Raw genomic sequence first — 26,337 nt, 5'->3', positions numbered from 1 at the left:
ACAGAGCAGCAGCACCCGAGCTGCCTCTCCCACCGCAGAGCTCAAGGCTTCAAGATTGAACCATGACCTGGAAGAGGGAGGTGGCTTTCCAAAGCCAGGATGGAGAGTGGGCTTTGTTGAGAGAAACCATCTTCAGACATCTGATTCGGAAGCATTCCGCAGGCACTGTAATGCGCACCTCCGTGCAGGGCCAGTGGTATGGCCACTACCCACAGCACACGCACCTCAAGTACAGGACAGAACACTGAGCACCACCCACCGTCACCACTGAGCCCAGACAGCAGCGGAGCAGCGGGATGTGGTGTGGTTCATGTGCATCTCACACCACACAATTTGGGGTATTTCGATATGGCAGAAAATGACCCCCGATGAGGGTATACACTGAGACAACGTGCTCCACCACAAACCCACAGGAGCTGCCTCTTCAAGAATACCAATGCGTCTTGTGCAAAAGGGCCATGTAATTGCCATCTCCTAGAGACCAGAGGGCTCTGCCCTGGGGCTGCTGCAGCCTGTGGCAGGAACAGCCACCGTGGTGTGAAAACGCCTGCTCCTCCCCTGTGAGCAGGGACGGAAACAGGTTAGAAAACACTGCAGAGGCACAGCCATGTTTTAAAAAGTGAGCTCTCTCGGATTGAGTAAGTTCCCATCCCACGATGCGACGACCACAGTGCTCTCCCCGGGAAGGTGGCCTTCTTCTGTCATGTTGGAGACCCCTGCCGTTCAGGGAGAGGCAGACCTCTGGAAGGGGCTAACAGGTGGGAACATTCCAGGGGCTCTGGAGAGGGGTGGCTCTTCCTGCAGGCTATGTGGACAGGGGACCCTTAATGGCCACCACTGGGTTCCAGTCCTTCCAGCCCTGGCCCTCTTCACCTACTGCATGGAACCAATCTTGCCTACTGGGAGGGGTGGAGGCCCGATGGAGAGTGGGGGGGGGCTCAGCACTGAGCACCCCCACCAGTGGCCCACTGGTCCTAGGAGATCAGTACCGGAGACTTCTCTTGGTCTGAGAACCTGGTGCTTGGCAAAACCTGACTGACTCATAGTGGTGACCATAGGGAAGGGCAGTCCGTGAGCCGCTGCCTGTGTACTGTCAGTCTTTGGTGAGATAGGGTCTCATACCCCGGAGGCCCAGGGACCCAGGGTGTGCCCCGGGGGAGGTGGGGCCGCTCTAACACCCAGCCATCCTCCTAGAGGGTGAGGGCCACATGCATGGCTTCTGTGTTCTGTCTGCTGCTGTTCTGCACCTGGAGTGTTGGCCACACAGCAGCACCACACACCCCGCGGTGCAGTGAAGAAATGAACAGGACCTTCCATCACCACCCATCAGGTTCTGCCCTCTTTCGTGTTTGCTGGGATGACGAGGGACTCAGGTAGCTGGGGCGCAAGGACCTGCCCCAGGTGCCTCTGTCCTCCACCCAGGTGTACCTCATCCCTGCACATGTGCGTGGGCCCACCTGCCGGAACTTACAGGATTGCTTCTCATGGCTCCTCCCACGGCGCGGGCTGCTCTGGGGTTGCCTGCCAGGGCTGCTAATTGCTGGTAAGAAACCGTTTCTCCGAATTTCACAACCTTCAGCAGCTTCCACAACACCTGTCTGGTGAAAGAGTCTGAAAGGAAGAATACAGATGACGTTATTTGTACAAATGGTGCCAGCAGCTCTGATATAAATAGCTGCAGTCCGGGATCAGAAAATGCAACGACACAAACAGAGGTGTTACAGTCAATGAAAAGCTGGCCTCCGCACTGCGCGCGTCATCCTGGCCAGGCTGGCACAAAGCAGGGCGCGGCCCCTCTGAGCTCATGCAGGATGGTGCGCCATGCTCCTCCCGCAGGTGGCACGTGTGTGTCGAGCGTGGTTCAACTAGGGATCGCCAGTGTCCCTGCCAGCCCACCGACCGCAGACCTTTTGGATGGCTGGTTAATTTCCAACTCTAGCTGGGACACAGAGGAAAGAGCAGCCAGGGACGGGCTCTGTGTGACATCACGCAAGCCGTCCTTCCAGCAGTCAGCCGGCTGGAGCCACTGCTCCCAACGCCAAGCACCATGGCAGCAGGTTGGGTGGCGACCTTGGCCAATAGGGCTGCAAAATTAAAACAACTATCCCCCTTTTAATCGACTCCTCACACGACATCAGACGCATGGGTGATGACCTGCTGCTGGAAGAACCAGCAGAACCCTCGGCCACCTCTGGCTCTCCACCTCTGGGCTTTAGAACTGTTTCCAAGCCTGGAGCGCCTAGGGCAGAAACCTGGCAGAGGAGCCCATTCTGAGTCATTATGTAGGGCCTTTCCAGAAGGGACCGGAGGCGGCTCAGGAGCACTGCAGACAGAGCTACGTCCTCCATTCCAGGGCTTGCAGCGCTCGGGGGCAGGCACGTGTGAACCTCGACCACCAAGGGGAGGCCTCCTCGGGCAGGAGCACTCCGGAGTGCCTCCACAGAGCCCCACGACTCCCATGCCAGGCTGGCAAAGTGCGATGTGGTTCTTGGAGGAAACACACCCTTACATGCATGTTAAATAATAAAAATCACTTCTTAACTGAAGGGAACGATAATCACTTCACTGGGAAAAAAAATCTGTTTAGTCTTTATTATAACATTAAGCAAATTAAACATCAGCATAATCCAGGTGATGCTAGAAAAGGGTCATCAAAGAAATTAACTTTGTTGTCCATTAATTTACATGGATTAGTAGAGGGCACAAAGATAGCAAATGTGCTCTAGTTTTGTATGATATAATTTCAAACTGTACACCATTTGTGGCAGGAGGGTGACTTTGGGGTTAATCAGACTGATTTGTCCTTTTAATTGCTTTCTATTCAAAGAAAATTCATTAGATAATGTTCTCTTCAAAATTCATGAATCAATTTAACTGAAGAAACCGCATTAGCAGCTCCGGGTTCATTAGCACGGGTTGTGGGAGTGCCGAGCGCTGGGAGGCTTCCCTGGGCAAACAGACTGTTTACCGTCGCCCCTTCAGAAGGGGTCTGAAGTCACACTGCTAATGGTGATTGTTACTGTTGTTGTTACGCTTAACTTAAAGAAAAGGGAACAGGAGAAGAGGCAAGGTGGCGGGAGGCCGAGGCAGCCCGGTGTCACTTGGGGAAAGGGATCTCCAGCGGGCCCTCCTGGCAAAGCAGCAGGACACAGCAAAACTTAGGGGCCACGCCCCGCCCTTCTTGGAAGGCACAGGGTTGGTGGACTGTCTTCTGTGCTCTGACCTGGGCAAGGATGTGGCGGAGGTCTTCCCTAAACCTGTCCAAATAAAGCGTGAGGTAGGGAACCCAACCGGAGCAGAGCCGTGCCAAGAAAGAGAGGGGCCATTGAGCTCTCCTGACACAGGATGCCAGATTCCATAGCACCTTTCTAGGTGGAAAAGCATCACATAAGGAAACCATGGTACATCCACATAGGAGCAGATGTATCCAACATGCTCAGCTCATTGTTGGCTCATCATGGGAATAACCATCTCTGAACAGGTACACACAGTGTGACTTATTAGGCAGCATAGCTCAAAGAATGCAATACATCACAACTGAGCATATCTTATCACAAATGTATCTTAAAATTCTGTTTCACCCTGAAGGGAGCCAGGGTGCTAATTAGTTTGTGCACCTCTCAAAGGCAAAGCCTCTAGCCCCTGCCTAGGCACAGTCAGACGCTGTACTGCATCAGCATACAAGCAGGGGCCGATGCTTCCCGGCACATCATCCTACAGTGTAGGAAAATTTGCTCATAAAAATCAGCACACATCAGTGTGGAATATAGAATTTGGTCTTGAAGGACTCCATGTCCTCAGTGGCCCAGTCATTTTGGGTGGCTCAAAGGACAACCACTGAAATACCATCCTTCTCCAGTATGGCTCTCCGGGGAGTGGGCCCCAGTGCAGTGAGAGGCGGTCTCTGCATGCCACCTTCTGGTGTTCCTTTCCTTTGCTCGCCACCCGCTTCTCCAGCCTGTTCCAGGCTCCAGGAACCAGGCCGTGTTGATGTGGCTGGGTCTAGGCGGCCTCTGCTGCAGGCCGAGTTGGGTCTCAGAGCTCCCTCTCCTCTCATTTGGCTTGGGTGGCTATTTAGACACACACTCTAACCAAATCCACCTGGACTGTGCCTCACCAGCTGGGAGGCGGGAGGCCGTTCTTTAACCCCAGGTTTAGGGGAACAGTGCACGGTGGCTGGTTTTCCACATGTCTGGGAGTTCACGGTGGCCTGCGGGTGGGCCGCCAGCCAGAGTGACTCTGATAGGGCCGATGGCACGATGTGCCAGGCATGCAGGAGGAGGAAGCAGTCAGGGATCAGCCTAGCCTGGCTCTGCTCTGCTGATCTCTGGTGAGTCCTTTCTTTGTCCTGGGCATTTGTCCTCCCCTGTGGTGGCATCATGGCAAGAGCCACCTCATCAAACAGGTGCCGCAGAGGGGCCCTCTGTCAGCTGCCCTGTCCCTGATGCTCTTCCCTGGCCAGGCTGCAGTGAAGGAGACAGCTAAGGGGCACACGCCACGTGCCAATGCAGGCCCTGCTCAGGAATCATCCCAGTAGCTGGGCTGTGTCCACGCACTTGGCTGGCCACAGAGACTAGCACCCAGTTGCTGCAGAATTCCCCACGCAGTCTCAGCCAGCTGGGATCAGGACTCCTTTGGAGCAGGCACGAGTCCTGGCTATTCGGCCTGATGACACCTGGCCATCAAGAGCAGCCAGAATAAGCCTCTGGAAATGAAGTGGAGCAGAGCGATGGAGGCTCTGGTCCAGGTGAGATGAGGCGGCACACTGCTCCCGTCCCTTCCTGGAACCTGAGCACAGAGATCAGCAGAGTCTAGAGAAGGGGACCTGCCCCACGCTGTCACCTCTGAACAACTGTGCCTCAGCCCTCCCCAGCAATCCTATGGTGGTGTAGTGGAATCTGGTGCCCAAGAGCCTAAACCTCTGAGAAGGAGACGTCCTTTCTGATACGAAAGTGTGGCCCTGGGAGGTGGCAAAACCCTTTGCTTTTTCCTCTCTGCTGCTCCACCCTGATCTGGGCTCAGTCACTGAAAGTATGTAGCAGAGCTGGGTTCATTAAGCCACACTTTTGTGTCAGGGGACTGAAAAGGAAGCCCTGAGAACTGGAAGCTATGAGGGAGATTGGAAGAAAGAGGAGTCTTTCAACCAAAAGGTTGTTTATACTTTCCTGTGTCCAGGTGAGTTGTCCACATGCTGAGCTGTGCACAGGTGGTTCTGACCGTAAACCAAACTCTGAGAACTGGTATAGGGTTAGGCACTACCAAGTTCAAACTGGGCGTTGAATGGTACACAAGTGGACAGATTAGAAAGGGACCATAAATGAGATGGACACGGAAATCACAATCCACAGAAGGCCAGGTGGGACCTATGGACTAACTCTAACCAGGCTGATTATCTCCTAAAATCCAAGTACCAACATTACTTACAGGATTTATGCAAGATCCAGAATCTTATTCGAGATGATCAGGTGTTAATACAAAATTCCTAAGTGTGCAAACAATTTGAAAAATCCCAACTTGCTGGGGAAAAGATAAATTGTCACGTGCCAAGGCTGAGCTGACACAGAAGTTGAAATCGTTGACACAGAAGTTAAAATCGTTGACAAACACATTAAAGGATGTGTTATAGAAATGCTGCAAGAAGAGAAAACACTCTTGAAACAAATGAAGACCCAAAGCCTCAGCAAAGAAACAGAAGCAAAGGACCATGAAGTAGAAAGTTTAGTGCTGAAAAATAAATAATCCACATTATAAACCACTCTTCATGGGATCAGTTCTCACAAAACACGTGAGGACTCCACAAAGAAAAGAGAACAGATAAATGGCTGCAGCCAAGCCCAGAGAAACCACCCAAGCTGGAGAGACAGAACATGTACTTAAAAGACCAAGAAGAGTCTTGGGGATACGTGGGACAGAGTTAAAAGACCTAGTGTCCATGTGACTGGATTTCCAGCAGGAGAAGATAGAGTGTGGTGTAGGAAAAAAGCAAGCAAGCTGGATGTCCCCAGTTTGGCAGAAGACATCAACTACAGATTCAAGAAGCACTACAAACCGCCAGCAGGGCAAGAAGTCCACTTCAGACACATGATGATCAAAGGCGGAAAGCTGAGGACCCAGAGGGAGATCTTCAAGGCCACTGGGAGAAGGAGCTCATCCCAGGTGGGGGCAGCCATCCGCGTGGCAGTCAGAACCCCAGCTGGAGGCGGCAGACGGCACTTCCAGTGTCTTGAGAGACAAGAACCGGCAACTCAGAATTCTACATGCAACTCAAGAGATCCTCGAGGAAGGAAGCTGACACGGAGACACTCAGATACAACAGAAAAGCAGAGGTAATTTGCTGTCAGTAGCCCTGATCTTCAGAAGGGCTAAAAGCAGTTCTTTCGAAAGAAAGGAAATGGCGCCAGAGGGCAGCCTGGAACTTCAAAGAGGCAGAATGAAGAGCCGCGTGGGTAGAGAGCACGCAGCCGCCATGCTTTTCAAGTTCTTCAAAACATGCAGCGCAAGTAAAACGGTCCCAGCCAGGGCTCGAGCGCACAGGAGGCCCTGCAGACGGTGCTGTCACAGTGGGCGAGGCACCGGGCCACGCTGGGTGGGTGAAACACACAACCTGGCCAGAGCAAGGGTTTAGGGTGGACTGAACACAATACTGCCTCCCCCAGAGCAATCCATGGGGAAACTATGAGAAAAAGTCTACAAAAAACAGAAAAATGAAATACTAAAACAAGGTACAACAGTCAAAAAGGAGGAAGAGAGGGCAGAGAAACAAGACAGGGAGCAAAACAGACCCAGATCCAAACACGTGAATCACCGGGTTAAGTGCCAAAGAACAGGCCACGAAGAGACCAGAAGAGGACACACGTTAGCTTCTGGTCCTTTAGCTTCTTTCGTCTGCTGTCCAGAAGCAATCCACTCTAAATACCAGCCCCAGATAGGCCAAGGGGACAGAGGGGACAATGCCCCAGCAAACGGCACCAAGATGCAGGGGACTTGGGGGCAGAGGAAGTCCACAGGCTGGCGGGCCACTCAGAAGCATTATGCTCCTTTCCAAGGAAAACCGGAGCATGAGACAAATCCGCAGCCAGGCCTGGATGCTGGACACTTCTCTCCCAGGAGCCAGCGGACCAGCAGACAGAAAACGGCAGGGATAAACCGAGAAAGGCCACTGACCGAAGGGCAACGACGTGTGGGTCGTGGACCGTCCTGCTCCTACAGCTGGACACGTGCTTTCAAGTGTACCTGGAACCTCAGACCAAGACGTGGCACAGGCCAGGAGCCCGAGTCACAAAGCCAACCTCAGCCACCCAGAGCAGACAGGAGGAGCTGTGTCCGAGGATCCTGATGCAGTGAGACCGGAAATGACGCGAGAAAGACGACAGGAAAGCCTGCAGACCTCTGGACGGTGAGTAGGCCACTTACAGGGCAAAGAGAAAGCTTGAGGGAAATTTCAAAACCCCTGGACAGAATGAAAATGAAAAAGTATTAAGCTTCATGAAAAAATTAAATCTATGGGACAGAGCTAAAGCAATACTTAGAGGGAAATTTATAGTATTAAATGTTTATATTGGAAAAGAAAGATCTCAAATTAATAATCTGAGTTCCCAATTTGAGAAATTAGAAAAAGAAAAGCTTTCAAATTAGTAAAACAACCAACCAACCAAACAAACCCAAAATGAACTGCAAAATAATCTTAAAGAAGGAAATAATAAAGGGTAAAAAAACCCAATGAATCAATGAATCCCTAGCAAGACTGGTGTGCTTGACAGATACAGACAGACAGAAGCGACAGTTGAACCCCACGGTATCTAAGAGGTGATCTGGTATTCCTCTGAATGACTTCATGTACAGAAATCCAACTTGTGTCCGATCCTGTGCTGTCAGGATGGGGCCATCTGCCCTGGTGTTGCTCTTTGCCTAGTTAGATCCATTCACAGCTGGGCCACGCAGGTAACCCAGTCCCATCCTCAAGATGCACAGTTTGATGGAGAGAAGACATGACCATCTCACGCAGGTCACTACAGACCAACTGGTGGACAGGGAAAGTCCTGGGAGCAGAGCAAGCACCCGCCAGAGGACCCCCGCCCAGTCTGGAAGTTCTCCTGGGGAAGTGGTGGGAATGAAGAGATGAGGAACCCAGAGGGAATGTCCAGACCGAAACGCAGCCAGTCTGAGCAACCACACGGCAAGGAAGGAAGTCGAGTCTGTAGTTTAAAACACCCTGAAAAAAACATTTTAGGACTCAGATCATTTCACCAGTAAATTCTACAAGAGTTAGAGAAAAGATTTTCCAAGGCCCTTCCTTTGTGAGACTAGCACGACCCATCATCAAAACCAGGAAGAGGAGGCAGAAAAGAGGACACGATGGCCTGCACCAGATCTCTTGTGAACTCGGACATGAAACCCTTAAAGTGCTGGAGAATTAATCAAGCAACATGCGACCAGAACAAGGCACCACAGTTACGCAGGGCGGTCACGGAAAGCAAGGCTGATGTGAGATCTGAATGGCATAGAAAGCTACGGCAATGACGGCAGGTAGCCCAGGGGGGGCACAGACGCACGGGTGGAAGGGCCAACCATACGACACTGACGAAGGGCGGGCTGGTCTTCTTCTCAACAGCTGGTCCCAGAGAATCCAGACGCACAAGCTACCTTTTACATAGAGCTTCAGAAGAGGCCACAGACCTGACCCTAAAAGGCCACATCGAGACACTTTGGGAAGGCAACGGAGCAGGAGATGAAAGTGGCCATGGATCTGGAGAAGAGTCTTTGGAAACACCATGAAAGAAAACATTAAAATGAAACACTCCTACATTACAGAACACGTGAGGACTCCACAAAGAAAAGCCACAGTCCGAGAGAAGATATTTGCGTGTTTAGGACACAAGTTTACTGTCAGATACGTGTTTTGCAAAGAAATCTTAAAAATCCAACATGAAATCAAATAATTCAACTTAAAAATGGTAAGTCCAGGGCTGGGTGCAGTGGTGCACACCTGGAATCCCAGCAGCTCGAGAGGCTGAGGCAGGAGGATCGCGAGTTCAAAGGCAGCCTCAGCAAAGGTGAGGAGCTGAGCAACTCAGTGAGACCCTGTCTCTAAATAAAATACAAAATAGGGCTGGGGTGTGACTCAGTGGTTGAGTGCCCCTGAGTTCAAGCCCCAGTACCAAAAAAAAAAAAAAAAGTAAGTCCAGACATACTTCACCAAAGGAGAAATACAAATGACAAGTAAGCATAGGGAAATACGTTGTGGTTGCACATTAGAACAATGGTGTGTGACTACACACCTCCCTGTAAGATCAACTTAGATCCCAACACTGACCTACCACCTGCGAGCAAGGATGTGGGACATCAGGGATGCTGCCAGGAATAAGAAATGGCGGTGCTGAACAGAGTCTTAGTGCATGATGCAGAAATCACACCCGCAAGTATTTGCTCAACTGGTTTGAAACCTCATGTCCTCAAAAAAACCTTGCCCATGGATGTTTACAGAAGCTTTATTTGTTTGCCAAAATTTTAAGCAACCAAGTTTCCATTCAATAGGTGAACAGGCAAACAATCGAACGATAGGTCCATGTAATGAAATATTATTAAAATGAGTCATCAGGCTACAAAAGACATGGGGAAGGTTAAATGTGTACTATTAAGTGGAAGGAGCCATTTTTAAAGGGTGCACAGTGCATAAGCCCAACTGTGCGACAGTCTGAAGAGACCGACCCGCAAAGAGCAAGATCAGTCATTGCCAAGAGCACAGGAAGTGTGTGTGGGGTGGAGAGGATGGGAAAGGCAGAGCACAGGGGAGCATTTAGGGGGGTCAAAATATTCTGTATGATACTGCAAGGATGGAAAGATGACATCACACCTTTGCCCAAACCATAGAAATTGACCATGCATAGAGTGAGCCTAGTTAACACGCGCAGTTAAACTGTGATACGGCATGTAGCAGACGGGGGACCCTGGGCAGGACTGAGACTACGTCACAAGAATCTAACTGCATTTTAAACATTAAACATCTTCACTGTGGTGAGCAGGGTGTGTGTTACACAGAGTGTGTGTAAATCTGGAAACAACTAAAGGAAGAGACAGTGGACATAAGCACTTACTGCAGCTGATGAAGTTGTTTTCCATGAACATGTGTGTTAAAAATCATGATAGCTATATGTACGACCTGGAATTGAAAAGCTGATTCATTGGATGGAGGGATGAGAAAGCCAATTTTCTCAATGTGAGAGGTCACAGATAAGCAAGCAGAAGGGGCAAGAATGATCCTTGTAGTTAATGGGCTAGATGTCAGCATGAACTACTCTTCGGTTCCTTACCAACACAGGTGGTAGCCTATGAAGTTTTCATGATGCACACAGCACATGGGCTAATGCACACACCCACTCTGTGGTCTGTCAGCTGAGAAGACTTGGAAGCAACAACGTCCCATCAGCAACGAGTACACCTCATGCCCAGACCTTGGCTTCTAACACCAAAGTGAAAATGAACAAACCTAAAACCAAACAGCCACAACAAGGGGTGTATGTCAGAGGAGTAAACTGAAAGAACTCCCGATGGCCAAAGTTGAAACAATCCAAGCAGCAAAATGTGGTGTTGAAGGAACAGACTGATATAAAAATGACTGAGTAAATAAACGAGGGAGGAGAAGAGCGGCGTGACTTCCTGTGAAAGAGCACCGGAGAGAGGAGTGGGCATGACTTCACGGTGAAGAAACCTCACACACACTGCGCGGCCACATGATCAAGGTCAACATCAACAGTGGTGAGTTGTGTGAACGTGATCTGATGGAAAGGGCACTTTACCTCTAGTCCTCTGACCTAAAACCAGTAACTACAACCTAGCGATGGGAATAACAGATAAACCCAGAAGAGGGACATTCTACAAAATATTGGTCCATACCCCTAAAAACTCTTTAGTCATTTAAAACAAGGAAACCTTGAAAACTTGTCACAGCCAAGAAGCACCTAAGGCCACCTAATGACTAAATATTTTGTAGTATCCTAGATGGAATATAGATTAGAAAAAGAGTTTAAGAAACTAACAAAATCTGAGAAAAGTATAGACTTTAGTTAATAATAAGGTACTGACTTTGGCTCACTTATTATAACAAATTATCATATTAATGTAAGATGCCAATTATAAATATCATCCCAAGGGGCTGGAGATGTGGCTCAAGCGGTAGCGCGCTCGCCTGGCATGTGTGCGGCCCGGGTTCGATCCTCAGCACCACATACAACCAGAGATGTTGTGTCTGCCGAAAACTAAAAATAAATATTAAAAAAAAATATTCTCTCTCTCTCTCTCTCTCTATCTTAAAAAAAAAAAAAGAGAGAGCGGGGTACATAAATCCTTTCTTTAAAAAAAAAATATCATCCCAATAAATATAAATGGCATACTGTATAAATAGGTAAAATGGGTGTAGGATATCAGGGAACTCTCTACTAACTTCAATTTTTTTCTGTAAATCTTAAACTGTTCTAAAAACAGTCCATTAAAAATAAATTGATATTCTATACCATATTAAAATCCTAATAAAGAATACATAATCATACAATTGAAGCAGGAAAAAAAATTCAACAAAATTCAACATTATTCATGATAAAAACTCTCAGCAAAATAGGAATAGAATGCACTTCCTCAACCTGATAAAGATCTCTACAAAAAGCCGATAGCTAAGAGCATACTTGATTATGAAATCTTAGTGCCACCTCTCAAGACTGAGTATAAGGCAAGAATGTCCATTATTTTTTTTTTTGGGGGGGGGAGGGAGTACCAGGGATTGAACTCATGATACAGCTGTACATATGTCCTGGAATTGAAAAACTAATTAAATGGATGGAGGGATGAGAAAGCCAATTTTCTCAATGTGAGAGGTCACAGGTAAGCAAGCAGAAGGGGCAAGAATGATCCATGTAGTTAATGGGCTAGATGTCAGTATGAACTACTCTTCGGAGTATTCACAATGAACATGGAGCATCTTGTAGGGATTGAACTCGGGAGCATTCAACCATTGTGCCATATATCCAGCCCTATTTTGTATTTTATTTAGAGACAGGGTCTTGCTGAGTTGCTTAGGTCCTTGCTAAATTGCTGAGGCTGGCTTTGAACTCTCAATCCTCCTGCCTCAGACTCCTGAGCTGCTGGGATTATAGGCATGTGCCACAGCACCTGGCAGGAACGTCCATTCTTAATGAACGTCTTAGTGGAAGTCCTGTCCTTTGCAATAAAGCAGCAAACAAACAAACCTCCCTAAAATCACCAACCCCATCAAAACATAAAAGGCATTCATTTTATAAAGAAGAAATCAAACTGTCCCTATTTAGAGAAAACATGATTATTTATAGGAAAATATCCAGGAAACACCCCTTCCCCAGTTTTAGAACTAATAAGTGAGTTTAGCAAGGTCATTTGATACAAATTCACAAAATCAATTACACTTACATAATAATGGTTCCAACTAAAATTAAATACTTAGATGTAAATCTAACAAGTTGTTTATGAGATCTGTAGAAAATTGCAAAATGGTAACAAAAAAGAACCAAAGAATAACAAAACAATTGAAGAGACATACCATGTTCATGAACTTCAAGTCTCAATATTAAAAGATTTCAATTCTCCACAAATTATTTATTAGCTGCCATTCCATTAAAAATATAAGGAAACTATATTGTAAAGAGTGACTATTAATTTTAGTTATTTCTAAAATTAATATATAAGGCAAAATATCTAGAATACTTTTTAAAAAAGACAAAAAGTTGGAGAAATCATAATGATAGGTTTAAAGACTTAGTATGCTATTTTAATAATTAAATATTCACAGATACATACTATTAGGTTGATAGAATAAAATATAGATTTCTCAAATGGACCCACTGATATTTTCTCAAATGGACCCACTGAAAAAATGTTTTGAAAAAAGGTTAAAAAGTGTTTTAATGGAGAAAATATTATTTTCAAAGAGGGGTGCACAAAAACTGGATATCCATGGGCAAACAGTTGAACCCTGATGTAAATCTCATGACTTATTAAAAACTAACTTAATTATACCATAGACCTAAATGTAAAACACTAAACTAAGACATTTTAAAATATAAGAATATATTTATGACCTGGATTTAGGCAAAGAGTTTTTAGACATGTTACCATGAACATGATCCATTAAAAAAACTGGGCTTCAATGAAAAGTAGTGCATCTATGAAATTCAGTGTTGGGAATAAATATTTGGAAATAAAATATCTAAGGTAAGAGTCATATCCAGAATATGCAAATAACTTCAAACTTGACATCAAGATAGCCATCTACCTAATTAACATGCAGGCAGAAGACTTGACTTAAGTGCTACAGAGAGGCATGGGTCAACAAGCACACAGAAAGACGCTCAAATACTGCTAGACACAGAGGCCATGCCTGTAATCCCAGCAGCTCAGGAAGCTGACGCAGGAGGACTGCAAGTTCAAAGCCAGCCTCAGCAGCTTAGCCAGGCCCTAAGCAACTTAGCCAGGCCCTGTGTCATATATAACAGAACAAAAGGGCTGGGATGTGGCTCAGTGGTTAAGCACCCCTGGCTCAATCCCTGGTACTAAACAACCACCATCACAGATGTGCAAATACCTAGTGAAAATCAGAGTGAGATCCACTACGTATCTATCAGAATGGCCAAAATAAAAAACCCAGACAAACAGAGGTACATCCGTATGGAGGCTATCACTCAACAATTAAAGGGAATCAACTGTAGACCCAACCACTTGTGTAAGTCTCAGAGTAAGCTGGGTGAGGAAGTCAGGCTGGACAGGAGAACATGGTCTCAGTCCACTTAGATAACTTAGCTTACACAAAACCAAAGTGGAGGAGGACAGACGGGTGGTGGCCCAGAGTTGGGTGGTCCAGGGACTCCTTTGGGGGACAGAACTCTGCTATGTGCTCATTACAAAAAACCTACACTATACTGAGGTTCCCAGGACTGTACACTATGGAAAGCCAATTTTACTGTTAATTTAGAAAAAAATTTTTTGAAGATGAAGAGAAGTATGCTCTCCCGTCACCTTTCCTTTAATCAAAGAAGTTTCCTCCCCAAAGTTCAAGACACCAGGGAGCAGTGCTTCCCACTTAAAATTGAATCTAGGTCACGTTTTCTGGAGCTCTTTCCCCCGCGAGCCCTCCCACCATGCCCTCACAGCACCATCGCCAAGGAGGTCTTCTCTGGCAGACCAGCTCGCAGGGGACAGGCCAGCCTCACAGGTCTCTGCCCAGCGTTCAGCACTGTGGAGACCAGAGCAGGTGCTGTTGGAGGAGGCAGGGCTCGGTGCACAGCACCAACGTCTCAGAGAGCAAGTAGGGCCTAGAACTGACCACCTGGGTGTCGCCCAGCCTGGCCACAGGAAGCTGGCGAGCCTGTCGTGCAGGGCTGGGGATGCAGCCATCAGCCAGGAGACCCTGGGTCCTGTGTGCCAGGGCTGAGGGCCTGGCCAGGTGATGGTGATGCTGCCAGTTTTGGTCTTGTCCTCGAGGCGGGGTGTGGGAAGGCTCTCTGAGACTGGGGCACCCTGGATCTCACAAATGTAAAGTTCCACCCCAGAACTTCCTGTGCCTGAGTCCGAAACCCCTTCCAGGACGGGTGGAGTGACCCGAGGCCACAGAGGTGGAAGGGCGGCTTCAGATCCACCGACACCAAGACAGGGAGACTCCCGCTCACCTGGAAGGCTCCTGGCTCGCCCTGGTGGGGCAGGTGGGCCGCCCCAGACGTGGAGTTTACAGTAACTCTTCAGGTCTGCAGGGGCACCTGGATCCTTCTGGGGACACTGAGCTGTGGCAGGACACTGGCCTGTCCAGGCACCCCTCTGACCCGGCTCTGGCTCTCAGAGAACCTGAAGTCCACCTCCTAACCACTGCTCCTGTGAGGTGCCCAGTCCCGACGTCCGCTCTGCAGAGCTGGTGTGACAGAACTCCACGGAGGCTGCCACCTGGCCTGTGGGCCACCTACGGGCTCGGGAACTCTGGCCCACCTTCACCACTCTCAGCCTGGAGGGTGGCCCAGGGACCTGACAGCTGATGCGGGTTGGGCTACACCTCTGTAGGCAAGCCTGTCCCAAATGTAGTGACTCTGCCTGGGGCCTTTTGGTCTGGGGGTCTGCGTATTGCAACCTCCCAGCCCTGGCCACCAGCCAGACATGGAGGACGGCAGTAGAAGGCCATTGTGGATGTGAGGGAGCACCCTGGCCGAAAACACTGACCCTTCCACTGCCCCTTCTCAGGGTGAAGGTGTGGTGTCTTTCAGCATAACCTTGGGAGAGCTGTCATTTCTCAGAAAACATGTCATTCTTCAGGTCCTGTCCACTGGGCCAACAGACACTCCTTCAGGTGAACATGGCCTGTTCGCTTGTGGTCTCAACTCCCCTGGGTCCAGGACAATCTCTGCTGACCAAAGAACAGGTGGTGAACCAGGTTTTGGGACCTCTTCCAAGAGTGAAATCCATGCTTGTTAAGAAACTTTGCCAACATGACATGCTCCAAAGCGCCCGACGAAGTTCTGGGCACACAACGACCTGGCGGTATGCAAAACAGGGGCTGAAGGCCTTAGAGACAAGTTCCTGGAGGCTCCCAGCAGGCTGGGGGAACGGCCCTGGGAGCGTTCTGAAGATGATGTTATCCAGAAACTTTGAGAGTTTGCTTAAAGAGCAGAGGTCCTTACAGCAGCACTGATGGTCACAGAGCAGCTGCCACACAAGGGGGCTGCGCCCACTCCCCCATGCAGTCCTTAGGAGCTCCACGGTCCTCGCCACAGTGAGCAAACCTGGGCCCAGGGACAGGTGGTCTGCCCTGTTACACCTGAGAGGCAGTGCTGACCCTGACCCGGAGGGCCACATGGAGTTCTACTTCTGATCCTTCCACCGTGGTGGCACTATGGTCCGGGCAGGAGGATGCTGGGGGTCCTGGCCAGCAGGAGCGCGAGGTGTTTTGAAGGACAAGCAGCCCAGCTCACGCACCTGCAGCTGTCCACCAGAAAGGGCTAGTTTCACCGTGACTTAAAACAACAAAACAATGAGAAACCAGGAACCCACAACGTGAGTGATTTTCAAGAATAAGAGAGCTTTCTGATATTTTAGGACAGTGGTTCTCAAAGCAGAGAGTTTAGAGGACCTGGGAGGTCACAGCGGTTCCTTGGTCACACTGAGACCCCGTCATTTTGACTCTCGTTTTCTCCCCGAGTTCAGAGGTGCCTTAGGAGGCCCCTGTGACCATGTCATCTTGGCAGGTTAAATGCCCAGCTGGTTTAGAACCTCATCATCTTCCGTGAGGACAGGCCACAGACAGATCTGCACACACTGGAAACCAACAGCACCTTCCCCAGGAGAGCGTTTTTTGCCTTGGGAAAGTTATTTTTGTGTAAAGGTGTTGTGTGTGACAACCTATAGCAGATTTTCTGTTATTTTGGGGGGTGGGTGGGTATCGGGGATTGAACTCAGGGGCACTACTTTGTATTTTATTTAGAGACAGGGTCTCACTGAGTTTAGCACCTCACTGTTGCTGAAGCTGAATTTGAACTCATGGATCTTCCTGCCTCAGCCTCAGCCTCCTGAGCCACTGGGATTACAGGTGTGCGCCACCGTGGCCGGCAATTTACTGTTGTTTGTAAATCAGCTAACACATTTAAAAGAACCTCAGGTTTAATTTTGAATATTTTAAGTGCACAGACATAACACCCTCATGTTCAAAAGCCCTTTGGGTCCTCAATCATTCTGAAGAGGGAAGTGGGCTGCGGAGGAGTCAGCAGCAGAAGGGTCAATCTGGCCAGGCTCTTCTGAGCAAACATGCCCGCTGGCTCTGCCGGTGCTGCAGCACCAGGACTCCATCTCTGAGCTCATCTGGCAGACGGATCCTACCATCAGCCCCGGAAACAAGCCTTCTGCCTCACGGAGAGCGGAGAGCGAGGTGCCCAGCCCGGCCACCGAGGCGGGCTCACAGGAGGGAGGGACAGCATCCTCCAGCGCCACCTGGGCGACTTTGCACTCACCTTCCCAATACCTGGAGCCTCCTAAACTTATTTAACAAAAGAATTATGCCTAAGACTTTAAGCACAAACTTAAGGAAGCCTACAGAGAAATGATTAAACTGTGAGCGTCTTGGTAGGAATGTGAATAATTACACAGTGACACCCATTACCCATTGAGTAATTGTCATTCAGCTCAAAGCCGCACGACTGACTTGATCAGGGTTAATGGTTTCTGAACAATAGCAGAAATACAGAGGAATACACCGTGTAAAACACACGGAGGAGCAGGGAGGACGGAGGAGCCTGCCGGGGGGGGGGGGGGGGGGTTAAGTGCACAGACCCCAGGGTCGCCCGCATCACCAGGTGGATCACAGGGAAGGACATTGACCTTGCTGAGCTTCTTCTAACCATACTTGACACCCTGGCCCCACACAGAGCTGCTCCCCAGCGCCGGCCCTTTCCCTCCCTCCCAACACTTCAGGCTCTGCAGATGGGTGGTGCAGAGCCCTGAAGTGGTTGCTCATGGGAACAGCAAGCTCCCCCCATCTGCTCCCTCGCTCTGTGAGCGTCCCCTCCAGGCACAAGCCTGTCACCACAACACTGGGGCAGAACATGTGATTCACATCAACTATGTGAAGTCCTCTTCCCCACCTCTGATGCCCTTCGCCCCGCCCAGGGCCAGGCAGCAAGGCCTACACCAGTCACACCTGCCCTCTGCCAGCTTCAGGCACCCCAGAACAGGTACCCACGCCACTCCACAGCAGACACACTGGTGGTCTTGAAGCCACCACCACCTGCCAGAGGAACCTAGCCCGCCTGCATGCCATCAAGAACACTTGGCAGCCTCCTGCCAGCCTTTCCTCCTGCTACCCCCAGAAGGGGGGGGGGGGAGAGACGACGCCAGCATGGTGAGCAGACACTTCACGCTGCTCCTCAAGTCTGAAAATAAGCTTCTCCCCGCACTGGGCCAGTGCACGACCCAGCCTCCTGGCCCTGCACGCAGACACCTCACAGTCAACGTCACGGACTTAATTTCCGGGAACACTGACGAACCTGGAGGGGGTGGGTGCGCCTGGCTGATCCCCACCCAGGCGGCTTCTCAAGCTTGTCTGGAACAGCCCTGAGGTGTGCTGAATAATTTTTCATTGATAATCATGCTGCCATTGCCATTAGCTAACTTTTGAAGACCAACCCAACGGAAAGGAGCCGGGCCCTTAATTTCTTAATGAATTATTCTTTACCATAGGATGGGGATTACGCCACGGAGAAGGCATATCATTACTGACAGAGCTGTCAGAAGGACAGGCAAAAGGAAAACTGGCAAGCTTTAATTTCTCTGCAGAGAAATGAGGGGCTCTTTGGGGATTAATCTCAGTATCAACATTGAGCCTTTGCCTCAGGGCAGCTGAGGAATTCAAAAGAAGTTGTGACTGAATTTTGAGTGATGGAATCCAGCTCAAATTGTGCAGCTGACTTTGGTTTCTCACCTATTCAAATGAGGACGAGGCTGTGCAGGTGTGGGCGGGCGCAGCAGGGCAGGTGGCTCCACGCTGCGGCTGGCAGGGGACAGGGCGCAGGCAGGCCGGGGAGGGGGCTGAGGAAGGCTGCTGGACACAGGAGCCAGGCAGGCGCACTCCGCAGCCGCGGCTCCTCTGGGTCCCTTGGCTTCTGCCCCAGACATTACATCCTTTCTCTGGTCAGCCCTGGCCCACCACAGAGCGCAAGTTCAGAGACACCCTCTTCCCCCTGGGGTCAGAGGCTAGATGACTCTGTACCCGCAGACCCCACCCTGCCTGGGGTCGAGTGGCAGCTGCTAGAGGACAGGCAGTCTCTCTGCTCTCTCAGTGGGAACCCTTCAGTGTGGGGGAGGGACCCAGTGTGGACATGTGTGGATTTAATGATTAGTTTATTGATCTGCTTCTTATTTAACAGTCAGCAAGAAGCTCCCCCACGCTGGCCGTTGGGGTGTGGGGGTGTTGGTGCTCAGCACCCACCTAACCTGCAGAGATCAGGAGAGCAGGGTGCACGGTTTGGGGGGCCTGCTGTTATGGACAGCTCTGAGCAGATGGTTTTGGAGCTGAGACCTGTAGGTGGGCAGGGCTGGGAGGGGAGCGAGACAAGTGGAGACCCTGGGCCTTACTCTGAGGGTGCCAGCAGGTGATGCAGCCTCTACAGGAGGGGACAGTATAGTCAGATCATCTGTAGCCATGGGGCAGGAAACATCTGACACTGGACTCCCCCTGGGGGACACCCCACCCCCAGAAAAGCCTCTTTATAGCAGCCGAGCACTGCAGGGGCTGCTCCCTGGCCTTGTGTGTCCCCTGGCCATGCCACAGTGGCCTCAGCTGGTGGCCTCTCCTACTGGCTGGCTTGGACGCTCCACCCTGCCAGAGTCTGATCAGGTCCCCTCCTGCCTTCCCTTCCTCATTTCTGTGGGTCAGTTCTTCCACTGGCCCCACATTCTCTGCCCTCCACACTGCCCTTCCAGCTGTCTCTACTCTCAAGTGACCGCTGGAATTCCCAGTGCTGCACTCTGGATCTCAAGGATGCCCCAGAGGCCACATACTGAAGGCCTGGTCCCCAGCCTATGGCACTATGGGGAGGTGACGAAAACAGGAAGGGGCCCAGGTGCCAGGGGGTGGGGGTGGGTACCTTGAAGGGGATGTCAGAACGGCCCTATTTATTCTGCCTCCCAGTGGCCGCCAGGTGAACAGGCCTCCCCTGCCATAGGCTCCAGCCATGAGGTGCTTGACTGCCACAGGGCCAAGTGACCATGCACTGAAATCTCTGAAACCATGAGCCAAATGAACCTTTTCTCCTACACTGTTCATCTCAGGTCCTTTGTCATAGCCATGGAAAGCTGACACAGCCACTTCACACCACCCGCCGTGGGTCTTAGAGGTCCTGTTTGCCGGATCCTGCCTGAGCCCAAGTGCAGGTCCAAGAGGCAGAACACTGTCCTCAGAGCTGTGCTGTGTGGGAGGAGACTGTAACAAGACACGGTGTCTCTGGAGGACCAGGGTGTTTTAGCTGGAGGGTGACAGGGTGACAAAGAGCCACTGTGAAAGCAAAGCCCTGCGTCCCTGGTCCTGGAGACTCATTTTACTTGAGGACTGTGGGGGCGGTCATGTGCCCATAAAGCCTCCTCACCACTGCGGAGAAGGCAGCGCTGCCTGGAAGTGCCCATCCTACTCTGCCCACACGGGAGGGGCTGCCTGGCCTGGCGCACACAGACTTCGAGCGTGGGGCCACGTTCGGCCATGGTGTGGCACTTGTGGGCTCACCTCACAAGAGCGAGACTCAGGAACCGGTGGGTAGGGGGCGCAAAGCCTTCTCAGGACCAGGAGCTGCTGAGGTTCAGAGCAAGGCGACCCCAGTCCAACAGGAGCAGGCTGGGACAGACCAGTCTAACGTCACAGCGCCTCCGCCCTCACCACTCAACCTGTGGCTGCAATTCAGCACCTGGGTGGCCTGGAGCCTGGGGCTGCCATCTGAGGACGTGGCTCTGGGTCCTCTGCCAGGGGAAGCATCTGTGGTAGGGACAACCAGGATGCCCAGGAGCCACCCCGCTCGGCCACTGGCAGAGCAGGCCATGGAATGCAAGGCCTGGCCCCAAGGCCCCGAGACTAGCATCAGGCAGGTCTCACTGCGGCCCCCAGTCCCAGGCAGACTCGGCCTGGCCCATCACGGAACTCAGGCGCGCCACTCCATCTGGCTACCACAGGAGTCTCGCTGCTACTCCTGTGGCTCCTCCTGCCCAGCAGGGGCACGACTGGCCAGCTGCCAGGCTGGAGAACCAGGCTGCACGCTGTCCTTTGCATGGCCCTCAGCAGGCCGGTCCCCATCTGCCCCCTCGCCCGTTGCTCCAGTTTCCTGGTCCTGGGCCGGCCCTGGAGTGCACCCCTCTCCTGGGCGGTCCCAGCTCATCGCCATGCTTGGCCCTCTTCCCGGTAGCGTCTCTCCTAGAGCTTCACGTGGCTTGGCGCCTTCCTTGTTCTGGTCTCAGCCTGAGCACCTCGGTCAGTCTCCCCACAGTCTCTGCTGCTCACGTGAAGCAGGCGGCCACTCACTCTCCTGTTTCCTCTGCTTTAAGGCCTATGAGCTCTGATGGTGCTACCTGTTCAGGTGTTGACCATCTGCTGCCCACAGAGTCACTCAAGCCCACCTCATCTGCCGCCTTCCCTGCTCCTACAGTAGGCCGGCAGCAGAGGGTCCCTGATACACCCTGCTCAGCGAGTGTCCAGACAAATGGGACCACGGCCACGGGATTCAGCTCAGGTTACTCCTCACGCCCACCAACTGCATCTCCAGGAACATGACTGACAGGCACACACAGAGGTCTGCGGGGCACAGAGTGCCACAAGGAAGCTAAATCTTCGCCTACAGATAGCGAGGCCAGTTTTCATCATCTTTTCCCAAAATTCACTTTCCAGGACCATAATGTTCACCTTTTTCCTCCAAAAGTTCATTACAAAAACTTCAGAGAAATTGAAATAATTTCACAATGACTACCCATATGCCTGCTACCCAGGTTATATAATTTACCTGTTGTTTTTGGTGATGGGGTCTTGCTAAGTTGCTGAGGCTGGCCTCCAACTTGCGACTCTCCTGCCTCAGCCTCCCCACTGATAGCTGGGAATCACAGGTGCATCAGAGTGCAGCTACAATTAACAGTTTACACTGCTTTAGCTCAGATCTCTACATCCTAGTATTTTTTTTTTTTTGCATTTAAAAATAAGCTGCAGACTTCCACCTACCGTGCCCAAGTACGTTAGTTCATATAGTGTTAATCAAGAGTTCAATGTCAATTTAGCTCTTTTCCCTTTGAGGCAGAATTTACACACAATGAAGTGCACGATGGTCAGCCCACCACTTGATGGTCTTGTCAATCATGCACACCCGTGCGACCCGACAGTGAAGAGTTCCTGCCAGAACATTCCCTTGCCTCTTTCCCAGCTAGTTACCTCCTGCACAGCCCCAGAGGTATCATGCTTCCAGTTCTTTCTACCCCAGATCAGGTTTGCCCATCACGGAAGCACGTGCTCCCTGTGTCTGGCTCCTTGACTGGGCACAAGGCTGAGACTCACTGTGTGGTCACAAGTCTGCAGCTCACTCCCTAGTGCAGACGTGAAGGGATGCAGCTCTTTGGGGACATGTCTGTCACTGTGTCCATTCTTCTACAGGTGCACATCCCCAAGTGCAGGCCACTAAAAATAAAGCTACTAGGAACATTTCATGTGTTTCTGTGGATACAGGTTTTTCTCTCTCCTAGGTTTAACCCAAAGGGTGGGAATGCTGGGTAATTGGGCATGGGGACATTTGATTTTAATAAGAGCTACTTGGCCTCTTATACAGAAGTCACACCCGTGGACACCCGGCAACACCTAGAGAGGCTGGGATGCCACTCTTGTGTGGACATGGGGTAGTTGCGGTCCTGCTCAGATAGATGCAGACTGTGGTTTTGACTTGCATCTCCCTGAAGACTGACGATTCTGAACACTTCCATGTGCTTATGGGCCAATGTGTGCATATTCTTTTGTGAAGAGAAGATCTTTTGTCCAGGTAGTTATTGCATTGCGTTTATTACAGAATTATAGGCGACTTCACATGCCTGCTCAGAAGTTCTTCGTATACTGTTATGGACAAGTTTCTCACTCTGTGGCTTGCCTATTTCTTCATGTAGTCTCTTACTTTTAATAACAATGACAATTTCCTCCATGCTTTATTGTCCATGTAAGAAGAAATGTCTTCCTACCCAAATCATGAAAATTCTTTCCATGTTTTCTTCTAAAACTTAGTTTTGGCTTTAAGCATATGCTATAGTTCAAATCAATGGTGTGAGGCAGGGGTTAAGGTAAGTATGTTTTTGAAGTTGGGTATCGACTTGTTTAACTACCATTTGTTTAAAATACTCTACTCATTGATGACCCTGGCATCTTTCTGAAAACAGCTATAAAAGGGCCTTGGCAGGTGTGCTATATTTCCAGCAGCTCAGGAAGACTTCAAGTTCAAAGCCAGCCTCAGTGACTTGGGGAGGCCCTGGCGGGGGAGGGGGAGGAGAGGGAGGGGGAGGAGAGGGAGGAGGGAGGAGGGAGGAGAGGGGGGAGGGGGGAGGGGGGAGGGGGGAGGGGGGAGGGGGGAGGGGGGAGGGAGAGGGAAGAGGGGAGAGGGAGAGGGAGGAGGGGAGAGGGAGAGGGAGGAGGGGAGAGGGAGAGGGAGGAGGGGAGAGGGAGAGGGAGGAGGGGAGAGGGAGAGGGAGGAGGGGAGAGGGAGAGGGAGGAGGGGAGAGGGAGAGGGAGGAGGGGAGAGGGAGAGGGAGGAGGGGAGAGGGAGAGGGAGGAGGGGAGAGGGAGAGAGACAAGACGAGGGAGGGAGAGAGGGAGAGAGAAAGAGGGAGAGAGAGAAAGAGGGAGAGAGAGGGAGGGAGGGAGAGAAAGAAGGAGGGAGGGAGGGGGAGAGAGAATGAGGGGCTGGGGATGTAGCTAAGTGGTTAAGTGCCCCTAGGTTCAATCCCTGCCCACCCTCTCAAAAGTATGGGCCTTTATTTTAAGTTATGATCCATATTATAGTCTTCATTACTATAGATTTGTGGAAGTTTTGAAATCAGATAAGGTTAGATCCTATAATGTCACTCTTCTTTTGCAAGATTAAATATTCTAGGCCTTTCACTGATCATATAATTTTAAACTCAGCTGGTAATTATAAAGCCTGATTGAACTGAATACCTAGCACAACTTCTGGGGAATTAACCTTGGCATAGCAAGTTTGATGACCAAGGTTTATCTACTTTTCTCTCTCAGCCCTGTTTTATAGATTCAAGGGACATGTGATGCATCTCTTTTATTCATGCTAAATACTTTGTATGACACTATTATACATACATTTTAAGTTTAATTTTTAATTTAATAAAATAGTATTACATCTAAAATTGTATCCTCAACCTTGTTCAATTCACTTAGTTGAAATGTTACTTTCAAGCCACCTCCTGCCTTGGCTGGGGCACATGTGATCTGCCCCTCCTGATACATACTTCACACATCCATCGAGAAAATTCTTCTGCATGAACTAAACAATTCACAGTAAAACTAATTCTTAAGATGTTCTATGCAAAAAATTATTTGACCTGAAAATAAGGACAATTGTACTCATATCCAACGTGTATTCCTGTTTCTTCATTTTGCATAGTACTCTTTCTTCCTCTTAAACTGTCTTACAGAAAATATACAGCAGGGTTTGTTTTTTCAAACCAATCTGGTCATCTCTGCCTTTTTATTTGAATTTTAATAACATTTACATGTAATATAATCATCAGTAAGGTTGGATTTAAGTCCATTAACTTGCTATTTTTTTTTTTTAAGTACTGGGGATTAAATCTAGGGGCACTTGACCACTGAGCCACAAGACAGGATCTGAGTTACTTAGCACCTCACTTTTGCTGAGGCTGCCTTTGAACTCGAGATCCTCCTGCTTTAGCCTCCTAAGCCACTGGAATTACAGGTGTGTGCCACCATGCCTGGCCCATCTATTCTTTAATCTCCTCTTTCTCATGCTTTCAGATTTGCTTTAAACACCACTCTAATTTTATCTTTTCTTTTGGTTCATAAGCCGTATATTTTTATGTTTTAGTGGTATTCTAAGTCTCCATTACCAAAATCTAGCCTCAAACAGTGTTTAACTTCCTCACAGTGAGGCCCCTGTGCTACTGTTATATATTTCACTTCTACAAATATCATAAAACCCCAAACAAGTCCTTATTTACTGTGAACAGTTAAAGGACATAAGGTCAGTCCCCTTGTTCACCATCTTCTGGGTCCAGGAACGTCGTTCCTTGGGGAACTGCTCCACCCACAGCTCCCCAGTGGTCCCCGGCTGGCCTCTGTGGTTTCCACGTGGGCGCGGCACTTAGTTTTCAGCAACAGGTCCGAGGCAGCACCCCAGGCTCTGGAAATCTCTCTCTCTCTGTGCAGCTTCCCCTTCCCCAGGGCTCTGCCTGGGTCCCAGCCAGCTGGGACACCAGGACACACAACTCGGATATTTGCAGCATTGTTAGTTTTAAAGGCAAAAGCTGAGAGGAGCCCAAATGTCCACTGGCAGAAGGATGAGAAGCAAATGATGGCAAACTGTGACATGGATTCTGCATGGTTGTTCATGGCGGGAGCCATTGCTACCAGCCTCACAAGCTTGTTGACTGGAAGCAGCAAGTTACAGGGAGACGTCATGGTCATGCCATTATTTAAAATGAAGGGCAGGCAGGGCCTCACCATGCTGGCTCCACGCCACCTCCTGCTCTGGCTGGGGCACATGTGACCTGCCCCTCCTGATACATACTTCACACGTCCATCGAGAAAATTCTTCTTCCTGAACTAAACAGTTCACAGTAAAACTAATAAACTGACTTGCTACCAATATGCTCTGCAATTTTCCCTAGAGAAGCTCTCAGAACCGCTTCTCTTCTGATACAAAGGAGGACCCAGCAGGTATGGTACTTATTCACATTTCTTGCTCCCCTGGATGTCCACCACAGGTGCAAGTGCAGAGGAGTAGCACCTGTGCCTGGCACCAGACGGCATGTGGGCAGGCCCCGGGACACCACACAGTGGGCTGACGGAGGGCGCACACCTTGCTCATTCACCCACAGGCACCTGCTGTCCACCAGGCTCTGGCTGGGTGCTGGGGAGGAGGTGGTTCTCCTGCCTGGGTCCAGGGTCCATACTAGCAGCTTTCAGATCTCTGCCCCCAGCACCCCCACAATGCCACCAGATGACACTCAATCCTTCCTTGGTGCCTCTGCTAGAACTCTGTCCACAGCATGTTCAAGAACACCTCTGGTTCCCAGGAACCCATGTCCATGAAGGGGTGAGGAATGAGAAGAGCCTGGTGCTATGGGAGAGGAGGCAGAGGGCCCTGCAGGGGAGGGCACACAGGCCTTGCCGAGCCAGGGATGAGCCGCCCCAGCCAGACCACGCTCTCCCTCTGGCCTGTCCTCATGGGTGCCCCCGCAACCTGCTCACCCCAGTGTCCAGGAGTTGCTTCAAGCATCGTGGCCTGGAACTTAACAGTGAGCAGACAGACGGAAGGAGCGGCTGGACAACGTTCTTCAATCAAAATACAAATTGGCCCCATCGTCTACTTTCTAGGAATGCCACAACCAAAGGATCCAGGCAGCCTCGGGCAGCACAGCAAGGCCTCAGGAGGGCAGCCTCCATGAGGTCTTGGAGGTGCAGAACAGCATTCAGAACAACAGTCTCCACCTTCCTGGGTCCACAGACCAGGGACAAGCCCACTGCTGAGGGCTGCCCACTCCTGCAGCCTTGAGAAACAGGCGGGTAGTCTTCACGTGAGCCCCGGTGGC

The 26,337-nt window shown here is 50.3% G+C and overlaps 1 protein-coding gene across 2 annotated transcripts in view; it reads right to left on the bottom strand.

Moving 5' to 3' along the window:
* Positions 1-26,337, bottom strand: part of MGMT (O-6-methylguanine-DNA methyltransferase) — a 232,729-nt gene that overhangs the window by 8,166 nt on the left and 198,226 nt on the right. For both annotated transcript variants that reach the window (XM_081266970.1, XM_081266971.1), the window contains one exon: positions 1,472-1,611. In XM_081266970.1, the coding sequence (XP_081123096.1) occupies positions 1,472-1,611 (140 nt within the window). The remainder of the gene's footprint in view (positions 1-1,471; positions 1,612-26,337) is intronic.

The sequence above is a fragment of the Spermophilus citellus genome (assembly GCF_964194105.1).
Source record: "Spermophilus citellus genome assembly, chromosome: 15".
In the NCBI taxonomy this organism is placed as follows: Eukaryota; Metazoa; Chordata; class Mammalia; order Rodentia; family Sciuridae; genus Spermophilus; species Spermophilus citellus.
This window is presented reverse-complemented; position numbering and strand designations above follow the sequence as displayed.